At 38.9% G+C, this 23,548-nt stretch overlaps 2 protein-coding genes across 2 annotated transcripts; one reads left to right on the top strand and one right to left on the bottom strand.

Moving 5' to 3' along the window:
* Positions 1-1,055: 1,055 nt before the first annotated feature.
* LOC105918301 (tetraspanin-8) lies at positions 1,056-8,978 on the top strand. Its single transcript, XM_012853352.3, has 9 exons — positions 1,056-1,302; positions 1,733-1,798; positions 2,634-2,747; positions 2,836-2,910; positions 2,982-3,080; positions 5,095-5,181; positions 5,641-5,700; positions 6,846-6,929; positions 7,061-8,978. The coding sequence occupies exons 1-9, from the start codon at positions 1,222-1,224 to the stop codon at positions 7,163-7,165; spliced, it is 771 nt and encodes a 256-aa protein (XP_012708806.2). The 5' UTR covers positions 1,056-1,221; the 3' UTR covers positions 7,166-8,978.
* A 949-nt stretch (positions 8,979-9,927) lies between these two features.
* Positions 9,928-19,351, bottom strand: LOC105918303 (tetraspanin-6). Its single transcript, XM_036149070.1, has 9 exons — positions 19,157-19,351; positions 16,118-16,183; positions 15,401-15,517; positions 15,223-15,297; positions 15,003-15,098; positions 13,122-13,211; positions 12,595-12,666; positions 12,266-12,349; positions 9,928-12,061 (listed from the first exon to the last, which is right to left on the bottom strand). Exons 1-9 carry the CDS (start codon positions 19,214-19,216, stop codon positions 11,912-11,914), a joined length of 810 nt encoding a protein of 269 aa, XP_036004963.1. The 5' UTR covers positions 19,217-19,351; the 3' UTR covers positions 9,928-11,911.
* Positions 19,352-23,548: the final 4,197 nt, after the last annotated feature.

The raw sequence follows: 23,548 nt of genomic DNA, 5'->3' as shown, positions 1-23,548 counted from the left end.
TGTCAGCTTTTTGTTAAAAGGGAGTTGTGTCTCTAAACTGTTGCCTCATACTTACTCAGCATGGATGATGAATTGCCGCCACCCTTTACAACCTGTTAAGCTTCCTGAACAACTTTTTTTTTCTTTTGTTTTTTTTACCAACTGACATTGAATGGTCGACTGACTTAGATTGTAATGTGATATAATTTGGATTGAATTGGATTGCATTTAACTAGATCTGAATGTGAGTTGCTCCAGAATAGATTACACACTTTGGAAAATATGATTAGACATGAGTTGGACCCAATTGTCTTGCACAGTGCCGTATGATGACATTTGTCGTGAATTTAAATAGATTGCATTAACTTATTCACTTATCTATAGTTAATTAGCAATCCTAAAACATGCATTTTTACAGAAAATATTTTTAAACTGTACATAGATTGGAATAAACTGTGTTTGCACTTTTTTATTAAAGTACCCACTGGAGCTCCCATAGATTTGAGATATTAGATATGATCTGCTTTAAAACTTCTTCAATTTGAGTATTTCTTTGCAATATCTAAGAGAAGAAAGACAGTACTGAACCACACTGACAGAATACAGAATGATCACGGATTATGACTCATATTCCAGTGGAAGCTTGGTTCCTTGGCCTGAATGTAAAAACACTGGTGGCGCTGAGGATTTTAAAGTAAAAGGCACAGCCAGAACCGATGCAGGGATGAAAGCGAGCTATGAAATATACTAAAACCCCGTAAGATTATTTTTAATGTTGTTTTTTTTTTTTTTTTTTTTTTTTTTTTGTAAAACATCCAGAGTAGACTGAATATTTTTAGATATTTTTGAGGATTTTCTTTAAGAAATATAAAATATTTCAACTACAAAGCTTTTCAACACATTAGACAAATGATATTTTAATGGGATTAAACCCTATCTGAAGCTTAAAATAAACGCTTAAGACATGATTTCAGGGACTTAATCGGGCCCGCTAATGCTCTTTGATAATCTTCGGGCTGTTCAGAACTCGGAGGCGTCTTATTTCCTACATTTGCGGACGGCACCTGAAGGCAGCGCGGAGCCAGCATCCAGCACATCGCCGTGACGTCCTGTGCGGATGCAGACGACGGATGCCCTTACTGCCTCCGCCGCAAAGCTCCTCTCCTTTGTGTCGTTTTCTCCTTATGTAAAAAAAAAAAAAAAAGGAGGTCGTCTTAAATCCTGGACGAGTCAGCAGCGAGCATGCAGAAGAGCTCAGTGGTCGTGGTGGCGGATAAAACGAGCCTGAAAAGGCCGTTTATCTTCGCTAACGCTATACATATGGTGGGTACATTCCAGCGGGTCTGAACGGAGTTTAACCGAACGGGCCTGTTTTGTGTCTTTTTTAAATATGTCAGTTAACAGTTTTTTTTTTACCCCCTGCAATATTATATTTTCTGTAATATCAATTGATGATACGTTTACAGAGGATAATGCTTGCCATGTGTGTTAAATGCGAGCCGGTCAAATAATTTTTGATTGATTGTGTTTTTACTGTTTTTCTTCTCAAATAAGTCGCTGCTCCTTTAAGAAGTAACAGCAGTCGATATAAGAATACATAACCATTGAGGTTTGACGTTCATAAGTTGTAAAATATAGTTTCAAGCGCCAGGAACTTGAATTGAACCTCTTTTACATGCCATTTGAACTAAACAAAAATTAAAACTGATACTTATTTTTTAAATTAGTATATTATTTCCTGTTTCGCTCCAAGGCTCTGTGTTTCTTCATGTTGAGGATGACTGTGATTTGGCATAGGGACCTCATACAAACTGGCAAGGTAAGATTGAATTTTTGATATTTCGTTTTGTTTTTAGTGGATTAATGTAGTTTTTTTGTTTTAAACAAACAAGCAATGTTTGTTGGGTGCTGGCAACACAAGCAGTTGAGGAATTATTAATGAACCCCCACCAAGGATTTCACCTGAATGCAACATGGCAACAATATTTTTAGTTTGTCTCCCTGGAAAAAAAAATTAAATGTTTGTTCATGTGGGAGCAAGACATTGAGTTGTCTTAAAAATATTTGTTTGTTGCCATGTCATTTAGGTACTGTAGGCGACAATATTAGACATTTATATCATAAACTGCACCTTTGGGGGGTTTATCTAATGGATTAACCCAAAGGTGCACATCATTTGGGAGTAGAGGGAAAGTGATACATAGTTTTTATTTTTTTAAGAAGTACAGATCTAAAAAGTGTGGCAAGAAGAAAACAATTGTGAAAAGAACATAGTGCAGGACAATAATAACAATATATATCGCTCGGCAGACCTGTGGTTCAATAGAAAAAAAGGAGTCAAGAAAAGTTCAATAGAAGAACAGTTTCCCTTCCTTTTGCATTCTAGCCAATCATGTAGGTTAATATTACAGTCATCACATCCTCCCAGCCAATTACGAACGAAGACCCAGGAACACTCCGGCTGTTCTTCAGCAGAAACAGGCAACCTGTTCAGAATTTATGGGAAGATAGATGGAGGCAAAGACCTTAAAAACAGATTTTAAACCATGCATAGTTTTCCTTTATGTACAGTGACGTCTGTGGTTGCAATGTGACTAACTGAAATACGTTTTTGTGCCATCTGACTGTTTCTGACACTGTGATCTTCTCTTAAGATGGTGCCCAGCATTTCCGTAGCAATGATGTACGTGATCGAGGTTGGCTGCCTGCTGCTGTCCGTGCTCGGCGTGTTTGGAGCCTGCAAAGGAAAGAGATGGTGTTTGATTCTGGTAGAAGAAAAACTTTAAACGTCTCCCCGCGTGTTTGGGTGTAAAGGCATCCTTATTTCGCTCAACCGTTCTGTGTGTCTGTGTGCAGTACGCAGCCGGGATGGCAGCGGCCAGTCAAACGATAATTATCCGGACGGCGCTGAGTTACCAAGATGTTTATGAGGTATGGCATCTAAATCCCATGCGTTTGCATAGTCAACGGCATTTTCTTCAGCGCTCCTTGTCTGTCTTCAGAAACGGGTGGTCCGCGAGGAGTCCAAGCTGCTGGCCATGATGCCGCTCACCACGCCGAACAAAGCCAACAGAACGTTGCTGCATAACATCCAAGAGGAAGTAAGCCGGAGCCTATCTAGTTTGATCATCCATTTACATTTTCTTTAAAATGCCTGTCAACCTTGGGTCTAACTTGATAAAGGAAACACTAGCTCCACATATAATGATGCCCCTGGGAGAAATGCGTATAAAGATTTAGAATGAATTGAGCTTTATTGGAATAGCAAAAACTCACTGAAAAAATATATTTTTTATTATGAGTGCAATCTGTCAATGAGGAAAGAAATCCAACTTAATCAGTAATTGTGTTTGACAAAATAAACACTGGCACAAATATCACACCTTCCTAAACCATCATAACAAAGTAAATCAACCTAAAGTATTGCTGTAAATTTAACATCGTGTCTGGGGATGTTTAAAGTGTTTAAGCTCCTGTTTAAAAAGAAAGAAAGAAAAAATGAAAGTTGTTTTACATAAAGTGCGAATTACTGGCGTCGCACACTTAAAGAGGCATGTTCAAAAGCAAAGAGAGGAATGTTTTTTTTCTTTCTAAAGGCAATGCTAAAGGAACAGCAGCGTCATCAAACCGTGGCGTTTGCTTAGTTTTGACATCGCCACCAAGTGGCAGCAGGAATCTACTGCACCACAGCCACTCGCTAACTTTCTCCTTTAACTGTAATATGGTTCCATATTCCAATGTTAGAAGCCTCGATCTTGTCCTCTTAACTAATGTGCAGAGCTCAGGATGTGAGTTTTTAGTTTGCTAAAACACTGCTTCATGGTCAACATTTTGCTAAAAAGGGACCTAGTCATGTGCACCGAATTTCCCACCCTGTTGGCCTATTATATTTTATTTCTGTGTTTTACACTGTGTTTTTGCTCTATTCGGTAGTGATCAAAGCGCTTTTGTGTACATTTATCATAACAAGACCACTTGACCGGAAGGTACGATATTGCACATGCGTGCAATGGAGCCCACAGACATATATACGACGCTAAAGTGAAGTTATAATGACCAAGTACAATCATAGGTATATATTAATTTTTTAACTTGTGAAAGATAATGTCAATAGATCCGGTTTGTACTATGAATTGCTTGGTACAATTCCACGCAGCTCATGATTGTGCAACGTCCAGCGGAGGTGGAAAAAGAACGAGTAATGCTGGGTTCGAATTTTTGCCCCGATCTTCCTTTTCCGACGTGCCGATCATCGGGGTGAACTGGTCTGGTCAGAAGGACGTCGGCGCCGCTCCGACCTCAAATCGGGTGTCATTAACATGTTGGATTGGATTGCCCCGATATCCCAGCTTGTGTGGTCCTCCCCCGAGGACAAACGAGCACACAGCCTGTTGAATTTGATGTGCAGCCAATCAGAAAGCGAGGTGAGGAAATATCGGAGAAAAAAAACCCCACAACTCACCTCTCTATCCTAGGGCTTCAAACGTGGAGTCCCTGTAACTCTCTCCCTGTAAATCGGGTTGGTCGAGCTGTCACTTTACTGTGAGGCATTGTAGGACGATCTATTGGCTCTCTGGGCGACTGTGGCTTGGTGGGTTGAGTAGTCGTCTGGCAATCTGAGGGTTGTGGGTTCGATTCCAGCTTCCCCCTGCCACATGTCGATGTGCCCCTGGGCAAGGCACTTAACCCCAAGTTGCCTACCGAGCTGCGTCTCGGTGTATAAATGTGTGCGTGTTAGTGAGAGCGACTGGGTGAATGTGGCTATAGTGTACAGCGCTTTGGGTGGTCAACATGACTGGAAAAGCGCTATATAAGTTCAGTCCATTTTTTTACCATTCACTCACAGTAGATGTGTCAATTATCGCCATCTTCTGATAGTTCCACGCTACTGCGGGCCAGCCGATGGCGCAGCAGTGTTTATGTCTGTTATCGCACTCGCTAAAAAGTAATTTTTAGGCTCAAAAGGGGCTAAGTAAAGACTAAGACGAATGCCTGCCGTATATCTGTTTTATTTGAAGATGAATTTATGTTTTTTTGTATTTTCTTTTTTGGCCAAAATAGGGGACTACGTCCCTTTAAGTAGCCATGTTTTAATCCTGGTTGTGTCCCCTCTAGTTGGAGTGCTGCGGTCTCATCGAAGGCTACAAGGACTGGGGTGCATCCATCCCCGCCTCCTGCAACTGCCATTATCCAGGAAAATGTGTGAGTACTCCCCAAACTTGTCAACAAGCTTCTTCTTTTTTTTCATGTTTTAGTCATGGCGTTCAACTTTTATCAAAATGTGGCTTCATTATGGTGACAAAACAAAGGCTTGGGTTGAATTTGATGCATAAAAACATGCTATATTGTCAATAGCAAACGACCATAGACACGTGGCAATATTATTATTAAAAATGAAGAAACAAAAAGTCAGGCTTGAAAAAGGGATAAATTCAGTACTCAATATTGCTATTGGTAGTAGTTTAATATTAGTTTGCATGAAAACTTGTCGAGCCAGATGTATTGTGACTGCCACCATCAGTAGGAACTGTGCAGTGTAAAAACAAAGAGCAGAGGTTTTAAATTACAGTTAATGAACGATGATGAAAGATTTGGAATGCTGCATTTATTTATTTATTTTTTTGCTTTATAACTGAGTGTCATCTTCGCCCTTCCAACCAGGTGCGACTACGGGGCAGCGCCACTCTCGGGGCTCCGAAGAACCAGTATGTCTATCGAGAGGTAAAAACCAAAATCACCGACACGGTTCGATAGCTAGCCTTATCATTTCTCTCAGTCTCTGGTGCTATCCCAGTTGTTGCTCATATCGTTAGTCCTTTACAGCGAAGCATCATCTGTTCTATTGAGTGGAGTCAGGAAATCTTCATTTTTAACTTGAAAAATGGGGCTGCAGGCGAAAGACTGATACAAACATGACGCGGGGACGAAAGAATCGATCCTAATTAAACCTTCAGTGTGGAGCTCAGTAGGTGCTGGTTACAAATCACTGCAGGTATGCTGACTAGAAACTGAAACCAGGCGAATAGAAGTATTTCTAACTGAAACCGCGATGGTGGAAACGTTGACAAAATAAAACAGGAAGTTTGTCAAATGCTTTTGTAGCTAACAGAAGAACGGACTGGATATGCAAAAAAGAAGACAGAGGTCAGGGTTAACTTTCAGGGAAGCAGAAGCAGCAGCTCTTTACTGTGGCTCACAAAAGTTAGTATACCCTCTCAGATTTTTTGTAAATGTATTATTACATCTTTTGACGGGACAACCCTGAAGGTATGACACTTTGATCAACGTAAAGTAGTCAGTGTGCAGCTTGTGCACACCCGCAGCTTTTCAGCTTTTGTCAGATCCTGTATCCTGACAACGAGCATCCTGCGGCTACAGAACACCGCACGTGACAGCACTGCAACAAGCTTAACGTGTTAATAGAAGGCAGGACGTATCCGTGCAACTAAAACAGCCTGCTTCTGGCTGAATTTATCAGAAATTAGACCACAGAGGGAATTATTTAGGGACGCAAACGTGCTTTTATTCACACCAAACCGTTACAGTACTGATTAGCAAATAAACGAGCCCTTATCAGCTCTTAAAAAGAGGAACAAACTGGCAATTTCCCTCTGGCCTCTGCCGTCACGAAGCTGCGCCTTCCCCCCCAAAAAATCCTCTACTCTCTAAAGGGAAGTTTTTGAATAAACGGCGACCGACGCTCGTGGAGGTGTAGCTAATAAAAGGCAGCAAGGGAACTTCAGTAGATGTAATTGGACACAGTGGAAAACAACATTGACAACACCCAGATCAATATCCTGTTTACGCCTGCTGCTGCTGCTGCTGCTTTGAGCTTTTACGTGGCTGCGCTGTTGTCATCCCCGCAGCCCTGCCTACCGATTTACCTCTCTGAGCTGAAGCTGGCCTTCTCCTTAGTGATGGCCATACAGTTCGGGAGCGGAGTGTTTTGGGTAAGCCCTGCCTCTATCACATTTACTTGCACGGTCAAACGTCTACTGCCCTATTTAGCTTTTAACAGGTGGTTGCTTGAATCTAATGTCATTTTTTTTTTCTTGTGTGTGACGTCTGCTTCTGTCCTCAGATCATTTTACTCGGCATGAGCATCAAACTGATGGGGCAGATAAAAAGGAAACAGGAGTTTATAGCGCTCCTCCAGTCCAACAGATATGTTCCCGGTGCTTTCTAGCACCGCGCTGCAGTAGGTTTTTCGAAACGCGCACTTGGACGTAGTGAAAGCGTACACGGTTTGAATCGGCACATGGAGCCGCATCCCATAACCAGGCTATGATGTGCCGTAGCAATATAAGTTATGATTTTCTACATGTTACTGCATGTAACCGATGTTTAAGCCTTACTGCTGTACAACCAAGCAATTTGATGAGATTTTACTTGTATTTAAAAGCTATACACACTTTTTCCATGCTTTGATCGTATAGAAGATTGTGCTTTCAAAGAGTATTTTGTCAAATAAGCTGTTTATCTGGTGCTTATTTATTACATTTTTTTCCAGGGAACATGTAGGGAAGTCCTTCACATTTATTTGCTCCCTATGCACATTATTATTATTATTATTATTTAATTTGTGTGTTCAAACACTTTCATTTTTCCGTATTCCAACTGTCCTAGCACCCAAAATGGGAATGTGTTCATTCTCGGTAGTTTCTCAAAAATCTTCTTTTTTTCTTTATACCGACCGGAGATTAATTTCAGCCGCAAGTTTCCCGACACGCTGGGTTTTATAGTTTCCACCAAATTTAGTATTGGTCACGTCGGAGGTGTCATGTGGACTATGCTATTTAAAGGGCATGTATAATCTGTTTTAGAATTTCTCGTTTTGTCGTTGCACAGGCTTTACCTCACAATAATAATATTCTTTTCCATGTCAGAATTCAAGAAATATGTTAAAATAAAAATAAATTTAAAAGATAAAAAGTGAGCACAAATCAGCCAAGGACAGAGCTTTAGGAGAGTTGCAGAAGAGTGATATTATTTTGGGATGTAGAAAAGGCGAAAGTTGTACGTTTGAATTTCAGTTTGTGAGTGGCGGTTTATGTGTCGATGTATCCTGTGAGGAATCCGAGAGAAAAGTGCAGTAGTCTGGAGACCTACATTTTCATACAAAGGGTTATGAAAGCACTCTGTGGTGAACTGGGTCTTTATTTCACCATAAACTACTTTTTTGGTGCTTGTTACAAAAAAGCTGTCATTCAAAACCGTAAAAATCTGATGGCAATTAGGTTAGATATTAGATATTACCATTTCCTCTACCGTTCTGACCAGCATTGTCATTCTGATGCCCGTCGGTATCAACACTCCCATTTCTCCAAACAACTTCGTCACCAGAATACTTTATCAGGGACCTATGCAGTGATTTTGCAAGTCACAATTTTCCCCGCAAAATACGGCCTCTTTCTGCGATGATAATGAATAATCAGCCAATAATACAGTCAATGTATTTGTTTTAAATGTTCTTTTTGTCAAAAAAATTATCTCTTTCTACCAAGAGTGATTTTTCAGACAGAGCAGAAACGATGTCAGGGTCAACTACTGAAATAATCTGATTTTGTTCTTTTCGTATTTAACACATACCTGAAAATTAGGAACTTTTGCCATCTTCAGTCTTAAACTACTACCTCTATGAAAGAACCAGGACATTTTTTTCTCTTTTATGTTGTATAATAGTTGCGGGGGGAAAAAAACAACAACAAATGGAATAAGCAGGTCAGGCCTCAAAGAAAAGCAAAAGTCAATATTGGCCAATAACAGCCTGATCGCCACAGCTCTATTAAGCATACTTTCAAAAGCCAATAACAAACTACCAAAAATCATGTTCTTGTATTATATGCAGATATTTTTTTGTAGAAATTCGATTAACGTTTACCTGAAACCGCCACATAAACACACAATGCACCTTTTGTTTTTCTCTACTTGTTATTTATTTTTGTTCAACGAGTTTACCTTAACATGCCATCTGTATTGCAATCACTTTTTTGCTATTTTAAAAAAAAAATATTTATCAATTACTCCATTCATTTTTTTTATTTTTTTTGTCATTGTTGTCCTGAAGCACACATGAAACTTTCTGCATTAGAGTGAACAATAACCAATGGAAATTATTAATATTTATAAGCTTCCTGTAGCTCATTTCTAACAGTGTTTACAAAGTGCTTCTATTGAATATAGTCAAGTATCTCTTGCATATATAATCAGGTTAGACCAACAGAATGAGTCGCATTTCTCATTGAATGTCTTGACTTCTTGTTATGCACATTGTATATAACTGAAATTCTGTCTTCGTCCCACTTTAGTTTGTGAAAAGCACATTAAATGAGCGACTGATTTCTAATAAGATCCACATGGTTGAGGAGATGACTTTGCTTTTTGTTGCACATTCAGTAGATTTGCAGGTAAGATCATCGTTTGCTTTGATTTGGAAATAATAATAATAATAAAAAAAAAAATGGTGAACTTCTGAGAGGTCTGGAGAGGCTCTTCTGGCAATGGCTGCAATACACCAGTTGAGGTCGCTGTTCCACAGACAATATTTGCAAAACTCACTCCCATAATGATTTTTCTGCATGAGCTGCCTGCAGGGAGAAACTCTCATTGGTTGTATGAAATTCATCTACCTGTGCACTTAAACCATAAATGCCTGATGTGCTGGATGTTGTTTGACCTTATGGTGATTTATGATTCATTTTCTTCTGTATTTCACTGTTGTTGTTTTTCTTGTTTTGTTTAAGATGCGAACTTGATGTAATATTTTGTAAATAGAAGGAATAAAAATGGGATTTTTGTTTTTTTTCGCTTAAATTTTATTTTGGTGTGATTTTTTTTGGAGGTTTAAAATTTGTATTCATTCACCTAATTTATAACCTGTTTAAAGTTGGGTGTTTACTCTGCCGTTATTATGACGATTTGGAGGAAAATTAAGAAATGAACCAAAACAACAGGTGGGATTTTTATTTTATTTTTGTTAAGATGTGCAAAAACACACGCTAAGGGGCTAGAAAGTGGAGATTAATGGAGCGCAATCACATCAGTCACAATACATGTTTTAAAATTCACACATTCAAAGTTGTGCACAGTCTAGTACATAAATGCTTTCTGCATTCGGGTAGAAGAAGAAGAAATATATTTTAAAAACATGTGCATCTCAAAACAAGATGTTCATTGATTTAAGTGGCTCATATACTTACATACACATGTTCTGATTTCAAGAGTTTATATTAATGGTGATTACGGCTCTCAATTAGTGGAAACCTTTAATTGAAATTGGCCAAGTTTGTGTGGACAAACTAGGAATTTGACTTTGGTTTTAACTCACTCACAGCGTACAGATGTTAAATATCAACATATAAACTAAGAGTAGACTAAATTCAGGATTATTTATCACAGAAGTGTTATATCAGTGTGGTCAGTTTTCCAGCAGACAGCCATTGACCAACCCCAAAAGGATAGTGAGCTACAAAACGTTGCTAAAGAAAGCATGGGAGCTCACACAGTGCTGGGTTTGCAAACACTTTCATGGGAACTTGAGTTGAAGTTGAAAACTGAACCCTGATTAGCATCAGTTCAGGTTAAAGCTGAGGCACTTTTTTGTCAACCGAACAGCGATGCAGCCCTCCTGGGAGCATTCCAGGTCAGATGCAAATCAACGACCTGCCCGTCCCTCCCCTGTGTCGTCAACGTCTGCTGTTTGCTGGGTGTTGTTTACTCGGTCACCTTAATCCTGTTGAGGCCGCTAAGGTAAATTCTTTGAAAGAAGATTCAATTCTGGATCACGTAGACGCTAGAAAGCTGAAACCACATATCCCTACACCTCGGTTCAGTGTCGGTTTCTCTCTTTGGACAAATATGGCTCTCTTCATTTGTTAATCATGCTTATTTACTCTGAAATAAATATGCTTTAGAGCTTGCCTTTAGCTTATTTTCAGAGAAGTTTTTGGAGTTTGACCGTAGTTTTTGAGTTTTGTCACCTTGTCAGCTTTTCAAACTCTGAAGGTCATTTGATATAAGCTTCTGAGTTTTGTATTTGTCCACTTTTATCCAAAATAAATGTGTCCTTTTTTGATCACATTTTTATTTGCACAAAAATCTTGTCGTTTGGAGTTGTTGTTGTTTTTTTTGTTGTTGTTGTTGGTAAGTGTCCTTCCCAACTGGTTAATACCATACAGGAAGGTGCTGAGGTTTTACGCTGAATTAGTTTTAACTCCTTCCTGGAATCACTCTGTAGGTCCCAGGAGACATATAAAAAAATGTCAGAATAACAAGGGAGATGGCCCAGAAACGTCCTTCCTAAAACGAGAATATAGTGATTCTGATTCCGTTCTAAACTGGTTCCCTCCATCCTGCTCACACTTCATATATCTCTTCTTATTTCCAAGGGTCTAATCTCCAGAGCAGCTGTGAAGTTTGTATACTTTTATTTTAAATGCCTCCCTCTCTAGTAACCTCGATTGAGACATTTATTCTCAGCTAGCATTTAGAATAGCTGAAGGAGGATAAGTGGGTGTCGGCTGCTTTCAGAATTAGCTGGTTACCCATAAGGCTCACTGATTAAATTTGACGAAGAGGAGTAGCCTTGGGTCAAATTGGGTCTAAGTCCAATTTGACCTATTGGGTGGATTCGACAGTAATGAAATCCGATTAATTCTGAAGATGAATCCCTACTTTTTCAATAATATTCAAATTTATTGAGAGGCGCATGTATCTTCAAAAATGACATCAACAAACAAGCAAACAAAAAACAATTTAAACCGACCCAACCGCAGGGAGAGTTTACAGGAGTCTGAAAGTCTCCCTTCCACATATGTATAAAAGTTGACACATTTAATACACATTTAGATTATAATAAACAGTTTCAACGGCTTGGTAAATATTTTGCCATCATTGTCCCAACATTTTGGAATTACAAAAAGGAAAATCAAAATCAGGCTTCTTCCAGAGCCTCGTTGAGAATGCTGTAGGTTCGTGCTTTAGGCTCCGGAAGGTAGGACACCTTCGGACTCCCCACATTCGGAGCCTTGACCTTCCTGTTCATTTGGCACAGAATGGCAATACACAGCCCGACTGACAACATCTATGGAAAAGAGAAAGAAAGACTTATTATTATTTTTGGTCACCGAGATGAAATTTCTAAATAAGTAATAGATGGGGAGAGCAAAATAAAATAAAATGGCAATTTAATCTGTGACATAAAGCAGCTTGATGACTAGCAACATAAAAGGAACAGTATACATACAGAAGTATAGCATGCAGCGAAGAAGATAAGCACAGTACTCACCCACAATGATATAAATCCCATCGTTATGCCTAATGCCAGGTGAATGAACCATGATTCCTGTTGAATCATTAACGGAAGGCATGGCTGGAAAGGAGAAAAGATCAATCAATGCCACGTGCTGTTTAGCTTTTAGAGGACGCAAATGTTTCTAACCGTCTTAAGACGTGACTCATTAAAAACCGACATGCTACTGGTTAAATGGAAACTAATGAGAACAGAGAAAACGCATGTCATTATTAAATCACAGGCTGACTCTTGGGTCAGGTTCTGCTCACTTCTGGATATGTCTGTGACTTGGAAATACACGACACAAAGATTTTGATGATTACCTTGGCGTAAATTCTGCGGGGCCCGGGATCTAAAATGTCCTGAATGTCATTGCTGGGTCTAGAATTGTCTACCTGCAACATGGAGACAAGAACCATCGTGGAAATTATTTCATATGAGTTCATATTAGTTCAAAAATCTCACTATATAGTAGATATGACCTGTTGATTTAACAATAAAAATAAATAATATTCTGACAACATGAATGTAAGAGCGAGTAGCTAGCACACCATAGAGAGAAAACTACTTTGACAATACATTTCAAATGTGTTAATCTGGGTAACTTCTCACTTTTCTCAACAGATAGCTACTGTGGAAGAATTGTAGACAAAAAGGGATTGACAGCCTGTGCTCCAGCCAATACTCCAGTGGAGTTTAGATGACAATATCTGGTAGTTAGCGAAGGTTTTAATGTTTTTCAAATTCCTACCTGGGTTCTTGCTAACATATGGAATAGGGAATGTATTCCTGTAGGTCTGTTAAAGGATTTCATTGTGTACAAAAGAGCTTGAAACCGACCAACACTCACACATGAATCAGTGGAGTCTTGACCACACTCGCATGATTCTGGAACGCTGTTTTCCCAATCCTGGAAACTCGTTAAACCACAGCAGTGATACTGAGAGGAAAATTAGGAAGAATTAGTATAATGTGCAGGTTTAGCAAAAGTTTTGGGAGTACAGAATGCATTTTGCTAACTTGGCTGCTTTAGTCTTTGTCTTGTTTGTTAGCTTAAAATCCCAGAAACAGCAGATAACAAGCAGGTTTTCTCACTGTGTGGTGCATCTACAGTATATTAGCCGTTCCTACAACTATCCTCTTTCCATATTTCTTAATAGTTACACCTAGAATGTCCGGAAGGCAAGTTTTAGGGATAACTATTAACTAAGAAGGGATGGAAGTACCTTCTTAGTTTGGGCATCCAAGTGTTTGGATGACTACTGACTTTACACAAGTTCTTTGTGCCCTTGGTATTTAAAAAAATTCTTGTGTACTTCCATTTTTGATTTTGCCATTGCTCTGGGTCGTCAGGTCGGCGCTATTGCTACCATTTATTCTATACAGTCCTTGCCCGTGTTTCCTCTTAGGACTTCACTGGGACATCATGTTTAGAAAGTAAACAGTCTCAGTTTCTCTGAAACTCTCGGAGCACAAATGATGACGACTGGTTTGCGTCCTGGTTTGGACCCTGATGCAGAAATTAGACCCATCCAATTTCTTTTCTTTTTCTTCTAATTTTCTACCTGGATTATTGAGATGTGTCAGAACATTTTTTAAAGACTGCTTGTGTTTTTTGGCTAGCTTTATTCTCCAGCAAGGAATCTGATATTAGGCAAGAGGCATATAGATATTTATCTCATGCTGTTGGCTCTCACATCTGACATACTTTTGACTCTGGTAGATTTCTTTGCAACCTCTCCATACTTCGTGTATACCCAAGGGACCCTAGGGTATTTGCAGCTTCCCTAACAATCTATTACAGTGACTTGTAATAGGTCAACTGTTTTAGTTGTGATATTCGCCTGTCTTATATAACACTGAGCAAGACTCATCCAGTAGTAAGAGGTTAAAGTGTATTTCATGGAGATCCTTGTTAAGCTACAGCACATTCTGAATTTACAGCTTGATATCAGCGTTATCCAGTAGGTGGATGATAAGTACTCTATTTCAGAAAGGGTATCTGTGGCAAGTTTGTGTTGAATTGCACGGGGGAGATCATGCCTATACTGAACAACATTGAGGACACGGTATCACCTTGGTGCAGTGTCACATTTGGTGGCAAAGTCATGAAACTGCTTTAAGAGAGGCTCTCTAGTTGTAGTTCACATTAAAACGTTGTGGTCTTGATGAAGGCTCCAGGTGGAGGACTGATGTCGAGTTCCCAACTTTCATGTGTATGTGATTAAACCATAGAGCTGCATAAAGTCAATCCAGGCAGTACACTGCTTTGTGTGTCTGCTGTCCTAATTTAGAAATTCTTTATGCTATCTTGACTAAAGAACAGTACAGAGCCTCAAAACCATGCCAGCGCAAACACAGACACTCAGTGCAACAACATCTAAGGCTAGGGTCTACCCCACAAGACAGAAACGAAGATGTGGCGCATAGACAAAACTTGGCAAAGCATCCATGATAAACCATTATAAAGTGGCTGGGATGGCACATATTTGACCAGATTCAGGAACTTCAAAGTTTTAAAGCCATAAGTAGGAGACACTGCTCCTGCTAGTGGAGGGAAGACTGACTGACGTTAGTGACAGGTGTTGACACAGGAAGCAATAGAAACATGAAGGAGAAAGAACATTTGGGCATTTCCAAGGACTTAAATGCTATGAAATTGTATTAAAAGCAAAGCTTGAAAATGGACTTAGGTTTATATACTGTACTAATTCGAAATGAGGTTACTTACTTCCCTCTGTAGATCATGAAACTCCAATAGGTCACTCTCATTGAAATTAGACAAAGGCAACATCCCGAGGTATTCGTCCTCAATGGCTTTTTTCACCTTGTCAACATAACAAATAGACGGTTATTTATTCAGCTACAGGCAGTCGTATTGTGAATCACTAAATGTATGGAGAGAATGTTCAACAGATGAAGCTTTAACCTGGTTATGGTGATGTCAGTACCTGTGGGACTGTAACTAGAAGAAATATTTCTGTTACGATAAAGTACAGACACCCCAGGATCATTCCAACTGCAAACTGGCAACGGTACAGAAGTGACAGATGAGGCACTTTTACACAGCTCTAGTTGATTAATATGCTTTCTTGCCTTTAGCAAAATGTGTGTTTGTTTTTTACATACCACTATTAGAGGCCATTTCTTCTCTTTACAGACACCAAACGCACCGACGATGGCAAAGAGGAGAGTGGCGGAAGAAAAGCCGTACATGATGTAAAACCCTTTGATAGCATGGTCTGCCTGTCGATGAAACAGAGCACAACCGGGTTGGCACACTGTGAACAAATGAGGACCAGCTATTGGTGACTGTGTCATTTTTGGCACAGAAATTGAAGCTTAGATCAAGAAATTATGTTAGACCCAAGTTGAGCGTATTCTAGTTAAACCTAAAATACACTCAAATTGGAATTTCAAAAAACCAAGCAGAGTCGCCAGTTGCTGGGGTAACTGCTATCAGCCATACATTTCAATGACAATTGTTTTCTTTCCATTTTAGGCAATCAAACACTGGAGGTACATGTTAACAGATGGAGGTTAAATATATCAGTCTGGATTATTCACTATGTTTTATATGCATGGCAGCTCTGTTGGATTTTCAACTCAGGACTCCTCAGGAAACTGATTTTGGGTGGTGATTTTTTTTTTACTTGTCTGTCTGGGAATTCAGAAAATCCAACTCCCCACAACGTGCGGTAAACAGCTGACTATCTTTGTTAGCTGTTTACTATGTTTGAAAAGTGAATTTTAAGAAACATAACTTAAATCTTAAATCATATTATTTAAATAGTAATTTTAAGAGACATAAAAGAAAATTTTAGGTTTAAAGTATTATTCTGTTACCTTTTCATGGTTGAACAAGGTTCCATGACCAAAGAGAGTGAATCCCAGCGCCAGGATAGCAATTACCTGCGATGGCAACCGCACAAAGCATTATTCAGAGCAACACACATGAGTTATTTTGTGACAGAAGGAAATCCAGTGACTGCTTTGCACTTGAAACAGACTTCTACATCCCTTATTTGAAAAAATAAAATAAAATGTTTAAAAGCTCAAATTCCGGATGACATAGTAGACAGAAAACAATGTTGGGGAAAAATAGTTTTTCCAGTTCATATCATCATATCATCAAAGAAAATTATATCAGACAAACATAATCCAAGTAAATACAAAATGCTATTTTGTTTTTGCTACTTTGATGTTGATTTGAGTCATTCAAAGGAGAACTTGCTTGATTATCGTCTTCTTCTACAATATAACCTAAGTGCCTTTGACCTTAAAGTATTAATAGTTAGCAGAATTAATTGGTCCCATCAGTTTGAAGTTGTATAGCTCAAAATGCTCAAAATGCAAAGCAGCCCCAGATAATCACAATACCACCAGCAGGTTTTACTGACAGCACACATTTTTTTTTATTTGACTTCCTATTATGTAGGATTATGTTAAACATAACAGGACAAAAACCTTCCAAAAAGTTTGACCATTGTCTTGTCAGTCAACATACTGTTTAGCTAAAATTCTGCAGGGCTTTAGATGACATTTGGTGACTTCCTGGGTGAGTTGTGGAAGTCACCGAATCAGTTGGGAGGGATTTTGCCTGACCAGCCACTCTCGTTGGACAGTGTGGTTACCTGGAGACCCAAAACCTAAGAAATGGCTTTGTAGCCCTTTGCAGAATGGCAAATGTTCTTTTGGTTCTGTTTTTCTAAGGTGTTCAACCTATTTTATGTAGTCAAGAAGGCTTTACTTTGTGATGTATTGATTCTACAAGACAGCCAATAATCAGGCCTGGTTTAGGTAGTGAAATCATATATATATATATATATATATGTGTGTGGGGGGGGGAGAGAGACTTGTGGATACAGACTAAATGGTAATGGCCAACCAACCGGACATTGTGATCATTTATAAGCAGCAGAGGACAGCTGTTGTGATCGATGTGACCATCCAGAGTGATGGTAAAAACAGGAAAAAAGAGTACGAGAAACTGGAGGAATACCAAGGGCTCAGGGAAGAACTAGAAAGAGCCTGGAAGGTGAAGACTACAGTAATGCCTGTTGTCAGTGGAGCACTCGGAGCAGTAACCCCAACACTGGAGAAGTGGCTCTAACAGAAACCTGGAGAAACATCAGACATCTAAGGCCGGAAGAGCGCAATCTTAGGAACAGCTAAGATCCTAACAAGGACCCTCAAGCTCCAAAGCCTCTGGTAGAGGACCCAAGCTTGAGAGATGGAGAGCCACCCACCCTCTTCAGGACGGGTGAGTGAGAGAGCATTTGTTTATATATATATGCATTGTTATGAAGCCGCTCAAAAGTTCTGATGCAACCATTCACCTTAACAAAATTCAAATAATTAGCAAAGTCCACCTGTGTGCAATTTAAGTGTCTCTTGATCTGACAGTATAAACACACCTTTACTGTAAGGCTTCAGAGGATGCAGCACCACCAACCCATGGGCATCAAACCATCAAGACCAAGGAGCTCTCCAAAGAAGTCGGGGAGAAAGTTGTTGAGAAGTATAAGTCAGGGTGGGGTTATAAAGAAAATCCAAATCTTTGATGTTACCCTGGAGCACCATTCACATTTTTAAATGGAAAGAACATGGTAACAACAGCAAACATGCCAGGAGAAGGTAAGCTCATGGAGGCAGCTATACTTGCCACAAAAGGTGGCTCCAAAAAGCATTGACTTTAGAGGGGTGAACAGTACTGGGCGTTCAAGTTTTCAGTTAATTTGTCCTATTTGTTGTTTGATTCAAAATAAAAAAATAAAATAAAAAAAACTTCAAAGCTGTGGACATGTTTAGTGCAAAGTCTCAAACAATCCATTTTAATTGCAGGTTGTGAGGCAGCAAAACTTGAAAAATGCAAAGGGGGTTAATACTTTTGCGGCTCACCGTATCCAATGCGTTCTTTTTCCCTGTTGTTTGTCTTTGAATACTAGCATTAACACTTAGCTTTGCTCAAAAGCCACCGATAGCTTTGCTTTTTAAGTCATTAGAAACTGCAGAAATCCCCTTTAAACACAACCTAGTTGATAGAAAACATGTTGAATACAGTCAATGCTGGTATGCCAACACTGTGTTTGACATTCATTTTGTTTTGCAAAGACATGATCAAACAAAACAGCAATCATGGTTTAAGAACCAGCATTACATGATTTTGTGTTTGTTTGTTACATGTTTAAATGTTAGTCATTTGGGGATATTCTTATTTATTTAAAGGGGACACTTGCTTTTCAGTTCTTCCTTTTCACATTGAATATCATTTGGTTGTGGTCTGTATAAAGTGGAGTTGCAATGCTTTGGTCTGAATTCCTCGTTAATTTATCCCCACATTCCCTTTTTCCTACCCCTGTTCAGAGGTTCAACTCGGTGCGGTCTCTTTAATTAAATCTAAAGGAGGCACTTCACACCTCGCCTGCCTCCAAGCATTCTTTTTCAACCTGATCAGCCATATTTGTAGTATGCTGGGGGATGGCTAAAAAAAAAAATAAAGTTGATTTTGCATATATCCATTTCAAAATTGATTCTAAACCCTAAAGCACCTTTTCATTAGCCTGTTATGATATACAAGGCTTTCCACACATTTGAATCATTTCTCAAACTTTATTTATTTTCTTCTCAACTACCACATGGACTTCATCACTTGTCTGAGAACTTTTCTCACCAGTTATAATTCTTCTCAGCAGATTTAACTGCAGACATAATGAGGCAATAAACACAACGAAACCCGATGACTGGAGTATAGCAGACGGAAAAAGGTCAGACATAAGGATGCTAAAATAAAAACATCTGCTCTTGGTCTTCTAAATCCTTGTTTTAGCAGATTTTGTTGACAACGAGAAACCAGAAGAAAAATAGAAGAAAAGAAACACTTACCCCTATCAGGCTTATCACGCAAGCGTAACTTCGTTTCAACACGACGTTGACTTCCCCCATTTTCTTTTTGGAACCTCAACCCGCAACAGAGAGAGTGAAATATACCTGGTCTCCACTGGGACAGCTTGTTCTTCTTGGAAAAGTAGAGGGTTGTGGCCAGTGGGAGGAGAATGACAGCAACCAATGTGTAATGTTGCTGAAAAATATCCCTCCCCATCTGGAAAGAGGGTAAGTGCTCATGCCTCTGTTCCAACCGGAAATTATTATCGGTACAGACGTAAGTTCATAGTTTGTTTTACACGGAGATTGAAACAGATTTCTCTGGAACTCCAAACTAAAGTAGAGCGCTGGGGCCGATGCATGTGGTCAGATACTTTAAAAGCATACAGCCTTCATTGTGTTTCTACATGGCTCACACTCCATCAACCGGAGCTTGGCACACACTTAACTATTCTTTTCCTTGAAGTCATTTTTTTTTTCTTTTTTGTTCAGAGAATGTCAGTGGGCAGACTGACTGCCTGTTCTCTTGGTATTAGAGGCTCTGTCAGCTAGGGGCACCATGGGGGTGCCCCACCAGAGGGGCCACCTCTTTGGGTGACTCTTGGTCCTGGGCTACCAGGGGGATGGGTCCTTGGGCTTAGGCTGCATGGTTTCTCAAAGTTGGTTTCTCTGGAAAAGCGTGTGTGTTAGCATGTGTGTAAATTGTTGGTTCTTTTTTCATACATTTACTAGATAGATAGATAGATAGATAGATAGATAGATAGATAGATAGATAGATAGATAGATAGATAGATAGATAGATAGATAGATAGATAGATAGATAGATAGATAGATAGATAGATAGATAGATAGATTCACAAAAAATCACAAAACTAAAAGTAGCTCTTAGTGATGTCATTTTAGGAAAAAATCTTAGAATTTCCAGAATTCTAAGATTTTTTTGGAATTTTACCTCTGTAAGATAAAAGTCATTTATAAAACATCTTGACCATCACAGAGCTCCTAATGTGAAAAAAAATGTTAGTAAACATTATCATGCTCGTAGGGGAAAATTAATTAATTTCAACAGCCCAACAGGTTAAAGGCGTGGCTCCAGTAACAATTTTATTGGGGATAAATAAATAACACAAAAATGGAATAATCATGCGTGAAAAGCGGAGAAATTTACAAAGAATACATATATAAAACAGAGGAGAAAGTATTTTCTGTATTACATGATAATGTCCGTAGCCTAAATCGTCATCTAGAAGTTTGCTTGTGTGACGGCATCTCCTGGATTTTGATTGCTCAGAATCAGAATCAAGTTTAATCGCCAAGTGGGTTTGCACTTACAAGGAATTTGACTTGGTATTGATGGTGCAGACAAAAAATAAGAATACAGTAAAATAAGAAGCTGTATTGCTTCTCACTTTCCAGACTGCTGTGTCAAAGAAGAGGTACTGCAGGTTTTTTTCTTTGGGATTACTTGGGTGACTACTGATGTCTGCTACACAGCGAGGTGTATTGTGGTAAAGAAGATGAATTATTCTGACTCGACTGAAAGGCAAAAGTAGTTTGTTTATTTTCTTTCAGACTTTACACAAAGCCATGGCTAGCAAAGCACTCAAGAATGCTGTAAATAAGTATTGGTCATTTTGAAATCATTGCGAAATTCACACACACACACACACACACACACACACACAACTACACACACACACACAACTACACGCACACACAGCTCAACGTTCCTCTTGATGAAAGGCCCTCCTGGTCTGCCAAATTTGATTGAAAGCAGCTGTGTTTTTAGATTTTAAAGAACTGATATGCACAACTGAAGCCATTGTGTCCAAGATTTACAGGAAGTTATGCAACTCATCTGCGTATAAAACGTTCAAATGAAGCCCAAATGAAAGTACTGAAAAATGAACTTCCACATCTGGAGAATGTTTTCTTGTTGTTTTCCATTCCAGCTGACATCGTGAGTGTAATAACTGGGGAATGGTCCATGCTGCCCATTGACATCTCTGCATCTCCCTGGAATGGTCAAAGTTTTGTCTTATATAGTTTTTTGGGGACAATATCTTCTCAGATGTTAATCAGTAAATGCTTGCGCAACACCACTTAGAGGAAAGTGGTGCAGCTGTTAGCAAAATGGTTTCACACAATAATCTTTTAAGGGAAATACAGTGACTGGCTTGTAGTTTTAACATAGGAGGCAATTATTTGGCTATTGAAAATATTTGCTCCCACATACTTTGGTGCCAGTATTAACAAAGATTCTCAGAGCTCTCAGAGAGATCCTATCTCATGCTGTCTTTAAGAGCTGTGATTGGTTAATAAAGAAGAAAAAAAACAACACAAATGTGCTCCTGGTGATCAAACTGGATAAAGAAAGCTGTGACATGATGATGTCAGCATCAAATGTTTGAATGCACCTTATTTACATCCTCATCCTTATTTTGATTTGCCATCTATTTTTATTCGCAATTCATTTTACTACTTTGTGTATTTGATATTAGCTATTATGCACTCACCTGTCAGCATTTTACTGGGATTGCCAGCTTGTACAAAACGGTTGGCTTTGTCAAAACGAGAAAAATCTGCCCCCCCCCCCAATTACGGCGCAAAGAGGTGGACTTTGAAGCGAATCGCTGCAGATCAATACATCCTTTTCTCTGCATGTCTTGGCGCGTTTTACCCACCAGTGAGAAGCGCTCCATGCAGCAGTCAAAAGGGAGAAGATGGTATCGCACAAGAGAAATTCTAGATGAACAATTAGGCTGTTAAAATTATCATGCAATACAGAAAATACTTCTCCACCTCTTTTACGTCTATTCTTAGTACATTTCTTCGCTTTCTATCCATATTTATCATTTTTACCATCATTTATTTATTCTCAGTAAAATTACGTTAGGTAGAGCCGTGCATTTAACCCATTGGGTTGCTGAAAGAAATTCATTTCCCTCTATGGGGAAGATAAAGTCTATCTTATATACATATTAGAATTTTATAATAAAGTTTACGTACCTGTTTCCTCCATGTTTAGGTGGTGGGTCAGCCAGCTCTCTCCGTTTCCCCCATCTTCTCTGCTTTAGATGCTCTTAGGGTCACTAAAAGTCCTCCCCACTACTCCTAACAATTTGTCACTTAAGAAGCTCCTTAAAGGCCTAGGGTGCTTTGTGAATAAATTATCTTACCTGGGTAAAATTCTAAGTAAAATCGTAATATTTGGGAAATTCTAAGATTCTTCCTAAAATGACGTCACTAAGAGCGACTTTAGTCTTAGGACTCTTTGTTAATACCGGTACATATCTTTTGTAAATGAGCATATTATTTAGGTTTTTTTTTTTATGTTCTTTATAAAGAGAGACAAGGATGATAAATGTATTGTACTAAGATTGCTCTTATATTAAATTAAGTAAAAATTGCACTATAGTAAAAGGTCAGTTCTTTAAAAAAAAAAAAAAAAACATTATGGAAGAAATGGAACCAGTGAAGTTTGTAAGATACATATCCACCGACTTTTGAGCATCAAAAACAAAGCATACGGATTAAGAAAAATAAACGAGTCAAGCATTACCTTTAATATTTTCCTGTGAAGGACTAGCTTAGTTTAAGCTGTGGATCTTTGCAGCTCTTGGAGTTACCACGGACTTTTTGGCTGCTTCTCTGATTAATGCTCCATTTGCTCTGTCTGTCAGATTGGGTAGAAAGCCACGGTTCGGTTGTGCAATCACCTTTCCATCTTCAGACAACAGATTTAACAGTACTGATTCAAATTTTCAAAAATTGAGACATTGTTTTATAACCTAACCCCTTTTTCACCCCTTTGTCCCTGACATCATTGCTGTGTTCCTTGGCATACATGATGGTGTTCGTTGACTAATGTTCTCTGACAAACCTATGAGACCTTCACAGAACAGCTGGATTTATACTAAGATTTATGACTGAAGGAAGATGTTTGTATTGGATTTTTATTTCAGGGGTATCAGAGTAAAATGAAGGCTGAATACAAATGCATACTGTGCATTTGCAGATTATTTCTGCTAAAAATCCCTGAAACCCCTTTATTCCCTTCCCCGTCACAATAACGCTCAACTACGTGTTGGTTCACGACAGAAAATCTCAATAACATACACAAAGTTCAAGGAGTAATGCTGGATTATAGCACATTTTGACACTTTACAACTTCCCTTTCTTAATTTTTTTCTACACAAAAAAATCCTACTGTTTTTATGTTGCACTGTATGTCTCCAGCACTAAGTGAATTCAACTTCCTTGACTGCTCAATCACGGCCAAACTAAGCTGACTCTAAACACCTCTAATCACAATTCTTTTTTTAATACAAAAGTCAAATTGTCTGAAAAACTTACACTGCCCATATGGTGTAGCAAAGGAACAAGAATTGC

Source organism: Fundulus heteroclitus, chromosome 17 (assembly GCF_011125445.2).
Source record: "Fundulus heteroclitus isolate FHET01 chromosome 17, MU-UCD_Fhet_4.1, whole genome shotgun sequence".
Lineage (NCBI taxonomy): Eukaryota > Metazoa > Chordata > Actinopteri > Cyprinodontiformes > Fundulidae > Fundulus > Fundulus heteroclitus.
This window is presented reverse-complemented; position numbering and strand designations above follow the sequence as displayed.